Here is an 8,217-nt window from a genome sequence, read left to right as displayed (position 1 = left end):
TTCCTTGAGCAGTGTCAGACACTATCCTGCTGCCTTTCTTTATCCTGGACACCTTCTCTTCCAGATATTTACAAGGTTCTCTCCTTCACTTTCTTGGAGCCTTTGATCAAATGTCCTATTCATAAGGAGGACTTTTGTGAATGCCCTACTTTACATTTCCATCTATACACATACCCTATTTTCCTCTGTACTCAATTGTTCTCTTTAGCTTGGTTAATTTTACAGTATAAATTTTCCTTATAGATCTTGCTTATTATTGGTTTCCCCCTTCTTAATACAAGACCCCAACTGGGCACGGTACTTCAACTGTTTTCTTCATTGCTGTATCCCTCGCATAGAGAACAGTGCCTGGCACATACTAATGCACAGTGAAACCTTCTTGAATTAATTAACTGATAAAACACCAAACATAAAGGAATTTGACAAATATTAGTCCCGTCTGCTATTCATAATTAGCCATGTGATGCAAATAATTTAACAATTTAGGCTAGACTTGGTAGTCATTGATTTGTTCCTATCATGTATTGGGACAGTTGTTAAAACACTGAGCATGAAAAAATAATCTATCGAGAAATAATCTATCGGGTCCAGCATGAAAGTACACACACACACACACACACACACACACAAACACACTTATTCTATGTTTGTAACAATGGAATATGTCTGTAAAACAACTTGGTCTTCAACGCTGTATGTGATGAGCCTGTGAGGTACCTGTGCTGATATTATCTACACTTTACAAAAGAATAAACTGAGGACTATAGAAATTGTATGCACCACATCTTAGAGAAGATTCTTGGTTGCAGGGGGCTTCTGATGATGAGGCTTCTTCCAAGGAGGGATCTCTGCAGTTAGGGATAGGACCACCAGAGGATCAGTCTGTGCATAGCTTCAACCACAACCACTAAAGACAGAGTATAATGTTGACACAACCAATGAGGAACGGCATTGCTGTCATCCCATTACCCCGCCCTCATCGTGGGAACTTGCAGCCTTCGTGAAACTGCAGGGATCTTACCACGGCTGTGGGCGTCCACGCGGGGCTCCTCGCGCAGTGGCCCCTGACGCCGAGCTCTTGGCCACAACCGCAGAGTTGGAATCTTGCGACGGAGGGCGAGGGCCTCAACCGAGGAAGTAGCGCCGGTCCATATGTCGGAGCTACGAGACCCTGAATCAAGGACACGGCTCATCCAGATGTCGGAGCTGCAAGGCTCTGAACCAAGGTCACCACATGGAATAATACGAACCAATAAGCCTACACGTGAGTGTAGGGAGCCTTAGCCAGGTTGTCGCTGTTGCCAAGAATAAAACTACCCTAGGGGGCAGATATTCCAATGACCCCTTAGTCAGAGTGCTTCCCAAACACAGTTGGGAAGAACCCCGATTAATACACTATTCTACTTTCTGTGTATTCCTTTCAATACCCCTTCCTCCACTGTGTGTCTCCAATAACTGACCTGTTTTACACACACAGCATCCTCTCAGAAGAAGGTAGGTTGACTAATTTACAGAAGGAGAACATAGAGTGTAGTGACTTGGGGATCCCAGGGTCATGGAACAAGTAGTGGCAATACTGACTCCTGCCCTCCACCTTTTGCTCGTATTCCCATATTCCTTGTGGTTTAGTAGGAGATGTGCACTAGATTTTGCTACAGAAAATATATAAACATCATATTCTTAATGATAGGAATGATTGATTTTCAAGAACTGTGAGTTAAGAGTTTCTCTGTTTGTGTATCCTTTCCTGGCTGGGTTGGCAAGTATTACTTGGGAGAATGTTTAATCATGATTAAATAAGTAAATTCTTCCTTTGCTCACCTGGAGCAAGCCACAGAGAGTTCTCCATGTGAGAAGTGACTCTTCTGGGAATCACTTTCTGCAATCCTTATGCTCTGCCCATAGAAATTCAGTCTGACCCTCAACATCAAAACCAGAGCTCATTGTCCATACCTAACATCCATATGCCCTGAGCAGCCTGTTCTTTTTTTCTTGCATTCCCATGCTCTGGAGAATGACTCTATTTTTCCGATAAAATTAACTCAATAGGGACGCCTGGGTGGCTCAGTTGGTTGGGCAGCTGCCTTCGGCTCGGGTTGTGATCCCGGCATCCTGGGATCGGGTCCCATATCGGGCTCCTTGCTCGGCGGGGAGCCTGCTTCTCCCTCTGCCTCTGCCTACCACTCTGTCTGCCTATGCTCGCTCTCTCTCTCTAACAAATAAATAAATTAAAAAATAAAAAAAAATTAACTCAATAAAAGCCAGAGAATCTATGCTTTAAGGCTGACTTCCCAAACATATGTGACATGACTGATGTAAACAAATATGTCCACTTATACATAATATGGTTGTGTGGTTGATCAATAGATAGAAATTTAATCTTATTGGCAGATAGATTTAGCAAACAACTATCAAGTTCCAACAATTTAAAAATACATTGCTAGAGCCAGACCTTTTGACACTGTGAGGTTTTATAGCAGCAAAGATGTATATGGGAAGACACTTTAAAAACATGAGTTAAAGCCACATGATAATAATGTCAGTGGTCAAGAATGGATGGCATACTATGTGGGGAGAAGGAAGTTGAGGCAAATCCTACCCAACTCTAATGTGCCACATAAAAGCATGTTCACTGAGGCCTGAAGGCAATAAGGAGCCAGTGAAAGATTTTGAACATGTGATTTCCACATTTCATTCTCAGTTTAGAAATGTCTTTTTGGTCACAGTATAGAGAGTGGACTTAAGGATTTAAGTTCCTCAGTTGTGTCTGAGTTGTGTCTGGATTATTGTTTTGTATTTTTTTATTCTTTAGCAAGTTGTAGTTATGGGGGGATTTCCAATTTCGACCATTGGACAGTTGGGGGTCATGAAGCTGCCACAGTTGCACGGAGGGCTCAAGAGAAGCACCTGCTCGAGTTGTAAGGCAGATGCAGGCAGACAAAGCTCAATCTCCCAGCCTGATAGAGCCATAAAGATGGCAGAAGCCACTACAGTGTTTGATGGGTTGTTGTTTCTAGACACTTCCCATGAGTTGGATTAATTTGGAGGCATGCTAGAATTGTCCATGCTAACCTGTACTAAACTCAAGAGGTGAGTACCATATCTTTGAACATTTTTTTTTCTTATTCATTGCTAAATTGTGAAAGCTACATTTTCAAAGTTGAATCCAAAGAAGTTATATTCCCCAGCCTCCCCTGCAGTCGGAGGATGGTCATGTGGTCTACACTGCAAATCACTTACTCTTGCACTAGAGTTCGATTTGGAAGAGAATAACAAAATAGACCCTACACTGAACTTCAATTTTGCCTACACAGATGTTGGCCCAGGGAGGCAGGAAGGTTTGACCATCTGCAGTAGAGTGCTGGGGTGGGAAGTAGCAAGGACACCTTTTCCTCAATCTAGATCAGTGGTTTCCCTCTGGGCATTGACTTACAAACTTAACTTTACCAGTGATTCTTTGAGCTTACTAATATCTGTTTTGCTTAAACCGGCCAGATTAAATTCTGTTGTCTGCCTCTAAGAATCCTAAGGATTCTCAGAGTGACTTTAAAGTTCATAAATGATGGATAAAATCTAATAAGAGCATTCGAGTTCTTAAGAGGCCATTAGCTATATTCAAGAGAGCATATCAATGGGTTTATTTTAAATTATTTCAGAGAATTGTTGAATTGTTTCATTGTGAAAAATTAGAAAATGTAAGAATAAATTTCTCAATAAATTTTAAGTGCCTTATCCAACAAAGTAATTATTTATTCTTTTACATTTTGTTCTAAAAATATATTCCATTCATTCTCTCTATGTTTATGCTGTATTTTAGGTCATATGACATCATCCCACATTGTGTTGAAAGAAGAAACCAGAATGTTGGGGGTAAGGACTAAGTGCTACTTAAGTGGATAAATTACTTTGATATTGCAAGTTCCAAATATTTTTAAAAGAAGACAGTGACTCCTCTGCCTCAACATCCTAATGAAAGAAAACTGATGGAATGAGTTCCAACAATCCTACCCCTATAATTTTCTTTTGTCTAAGTATGCTTATGATTTAAAGTAAATCTGAGACTGTAGGTCCTAAAGAAGATGATGAGGTTGGGGGTATATTCAAGAGATAATCTAGATCACAGGGCTTTGTAGACATTGATCATCTCACAGCATTGCGTTCTCGGCACACTTGTACATTTATCTTGGGGAAAGTGATATTCTGGAGCACTATTCCTACTCCTCTGCCCCAACCACACCTAGCATGCTATATCTTTCTCTATCAATTACCTTACCTAGTGGACTTTTGAGTCATTTTAAAAACCAGGACTGTAAGTTAAATCTTGGTTTAGGAAAATGCCAAAGACCATTGGGACCAGAATCTTAGGATTCAGCAGGCATGGTTGCAAGTGATCCTCTCATGGTGCCAAAAGTCAAAATTGCTAATGGAAGAAAATCATTGTCACATTATCTGGTTGAGGGGGATGGAGGTGGTAGAAATGTATCAGAAAAAAGAACTGGCACTGAGAGTACCCAAGAAGAGGAGGCAGAATGGCCTGCAGAGACTACTGCTCTCTCAGAACTAGAGGGCGCTACGTATCTGCATTCATAAATAAGTCCCTAGACACCTTCATTTACTTGAAAACAACCACACCTCCACAAATTGCTAGGAAATCCTCATGAATAACCCCTGTATGAGGGTACCTGTAGAGAGTCCAAGCACTTCTATGGCTGCTACCTTTCTCCATTACCTTGGCTTCTCCCCAGTTTTTGTAATTTCTAGAGCTAAACAGAAGTAGTGGCAGAGACCCCCTATGATTCAGAAACACAGAAGCTGTACTCCACCCATGCCCTTTCTATCATCCAATTTATAACTCTTTTGAAATTTTATATGTCTGGGTAACTGATTGTGACATTCTTTTCTTACAGGCTGCCCAAGTAATGATTGGTCTGATCCACTGTGTTCTGGGATATTTCTGGATATACTTATATGTCAGAGAACTTGATTCAGTTTCAATAAATTACCTGCCTATAACGTTGATGTCAGGATACCCGTTTTGGGCATTCTTGATTGTGAGTAAATTATCTCACTGATGATCATGCATTCATTTATTCAATGTATTTGTGCCAGTTTCTGCAGCCAGGTAGAGATACCACCTATGAAAATATACAATTCTTGCTGTCAAGAAATTCATTCTACTAAAGCTATTTTAAGATGATAAATTTATTTATAAAATTCTTCTATACAAAAATTCTATTTAGTTGAACGAATATTAGGGACAAGGAATGGTAAGTTTCCTCAAAGGGCATTTAAGATAGGTAGTAAATGTTTATTTATAAAACTCATGTTTGCCTATAATATAGGCAAGCTGAGAGCCAGAACTTAATGGTTGGGGCAATAGAATGAACTTTGAAAGTAGTTTGGCAAAAAGGTAAAGAAAGAGCAGGGGGCTATTGACCCAAGAGGAATTTGGAAGACTTCAACAAAGATTTCCGAGGAATGTATATTTTCTTATAGCATGGTTTAAAATGTTCCATCTCCTTCTGTTTTCCCACAAACTTCCAGAAAATACCTGCCTATATCACAGAAATATTTTTCACTCACTTGGCAAATATTCACTACCTCATGGAGGCTAAGCTCTGTTCTAAGTATGTCAGTTACAGTAGTGAATGAAAGAGACCAAGAGTCCCTACCCTTGTAAAGTTTGCCTTCTAGCAAATGATAATGTATTGAAAGAAGAAAAGGACTGTGGGAAAAATGATGTAGAGGAGGAGAAAAAGGTATAAAGTTGCAATTTGTATAGGATATTCAAGCTTCATTGAGAAAAGATATTTGAACAAAGACTTGAAGGAGATGAAGTGAGAAGCCACAAAGGATGTCTGAAGAAAGAGTGTACAAGAAGAGCAGACCCTAGGCTGAGAGCAAGCATGGACCATTTACTGAGCAAATGGCCAGTTTGGATGGAGAAAATTGAGCTAAGAGAGATTGGTAGGAAAAGAGGTCAGCTATATGATAGGAAGTATGTTAATCTAAGGACCCGCAGTCATTGTATGTAGTATTACTCCAAATAACACTGAGAGCCATTGCAGGGTGTTGCAGGGTGTTGAACAGAGGAATGACTTAAATATTAAAGAACCATTAAAAGATCATAAAGGAGCAAACTTTCAAGCAAGGAGCCTTTTAAAAGATCTGATTATAGTTATGCAGGTGAGAGAGTATAATGGCTCAAACCAGACGGGTAATAAAAGGAAAAGTTAATTCTGGATATATTTTTATATTAGAGCCCCCAGAGATTTCCTGATGGGTTGGATATGGGATGAGGGGGCAGGGGGAATAAAGGAATCTTCAAAATAGTGAGTCAAGCAATTAAAAGAATGGATTTATCATTGACTGAGATGGGTAAGTCTCTGAGTTTAAAGTGGGTGGAATTTCAGGTGTTCCGTTTGGGGTATATTGGGTTTGAAATCCCTTTTAGGCATCAGAGATGTCTTAGACATTAGAGATACCAAGTATCCTGCTTGTACACATGAGTCTGGAGTTTGGGGGGAAAAGTATAAATATAAGGTCATTGGCATACTGATAGTAGGCAATGAGACAAGATGAAAATTCTAGCAAGAAGTTGTTCTAGCAAGAAGTTATCTTATTTGTGGAGAGGAGGACTATGGCCTACTCAGGCCATCTGATACTGGGGCATCTCCAGCATTAGGAATTCAGAAGAAGAGGGGCAAACAAAGAAAACTGAGAAAACAAAGAAAACTGAAGTCAAATGAAGAAGGTAGAGTCAAAGAGGGAGCTGTCAACTCTCAATGACTATAGATAGGTCAAGTTGGATGAGATAAGAGCTAAAATTGCCATTGGCTCTTGCAACATTGAGGTCATGAGTGATCTTGACAAGAAGAGGTTCATTGTCAGGTGGCGCTAAAAACCTGATTGAAATTATTTTTAAAAAGAATCAGAAGACAGAGCCTAAGTTTAGAAAACTCTTTCATTGAGTTTTCCTGCAAAAAAGAAAAATAATGTGGTGTTAGCTGATGGAGCAAGTGCAGTTTATGCTTTTGTCCTGATACAGTGATTAATTGAGTCTGTCCTCAGAGTTATGGTGATAATCCAAGAGGAGGTTGAGAGCATTGGTCACCCAACGTGGTGAGCCATGCTTGATTTACATATAATTACATGCCCTATTATTATGTTACCACACAGTAAGAAAGCCGCCACTAGCTCAGAGTCAAGAGTGAAGACGAGTTCTGTCCAGTCCTTTGATTGTTCAGAGACCCACACTAGAATTTCACTGGACTAAAATTACCCCCGGCCTCAGCTGATTAGGTACTCTTTCTATCCCCAGTGTCTTTACCTACCAATGATTTGTTTATTAATTTTTAAACCTAATGCCTGCATTTATGCAAGTTATCTAAATTCAATTTTGAACTAAGGGGGGTTTAAATAAATAAAGAGGCAAATGAATAGGTGTGTATTTTTTTTTCAGCATATTTGAGAGTTATTAGGGAAACATGGACCATAGGTACTTACAGTATCTGGCCATTAACAACTGGGAAAGATGAGGGAGGATTTGCAGAGTGAAGTGCCCTTGCACTGAGGGTTAAGTCCTTTGCAGGAGCAGTTTCTTCTCCTAAAGACAATCATCCCCCAAGTTTTGATGCTTATTGTCAGCTTCAATGTCACCTTCTCTAAGAGAGTTTTTTGAAAAACCTCTTCAAATTCACCCCCAAGGTATCCTCTATCATATCATACTATTTTATTTTCTTCGTATTTTGATAAGACATGAAAGTCTCTGATGGTCAAAGGCCCCATGTTTCTGAGGAAGGAACATGCATGGCTGCCCTCATTACTGACTGTGGATAGACTTTTTTTAGAAAGGTTGCATGCATACATGCAGTTTATACCAATGAGGGGGGAAAAACCATTCTTGATGCACAACTATGCACAACAACTATCTTTTTAAAAATTATTTTTAATCAAGTATAATTAACATACAGTGTTATATTAGTTTCAGGCGCACAATATAATGATTCAACAATTTGATACATTACTCACTGCTCATCACAATAAAGGTACTTTTAATCCCCTTCACCTATTTCACCCACCTCCCCTCTGGTAACTACCAGTTCGTTCTCTATAGTTAAGAGTTTGGTTTTTGTTTTTCTCGCCTTTCTTCATTTTGTTTTCTTAAATTCCACATCCTTTGTGATGTGAAATCATATGATATTTGTCTTTCTCTGA

General features: G+C 39.6%; 1 protein-coding gene across 1 annotated transcript in view; it reads left to right on the top strand.

Moving 5' to 3' along the window:
• Nucleotides 1–1,197: 1,197 nt before the first annotated feature.
• The window catches only part of LOC308350668 (membrane-spanning 4-domains subfamily A member 8-like), a gene marked incomplete at both ends in the record, with an annotated part of 98,628 nt that continues 91,608 nt past the window's right edge, over nt 1,198–8,217 (top strand). Inside the window, 2 exons of the mRNA XM_080816179.1 lie at nt 1,198–1,264; nt 5,695–5,759. Coding sequence (XP_080672305.1) covers nt 1,198–1,264; nt 5,695–5,759 — 132 coding nt within the window. The remainder of the gene's footprint in view (nt 1,265–5,694; nt 5,760–8,217) is intronic.

This window comes from Martes martes (assembly GCF_963455335.1).
Source record: "Martes martes genome assembly, chromosome: 10".
Lineage (NCBI taxonomy): Eukaryota > Metazoa > Chordata > Mammalia > Carnivora > Mustelidae > Martes > Martes martes.
Note: the sequence above shows the minus strand (reverse complement) of the source record. Positions and strands in the feature narration are given on the sequence as shown.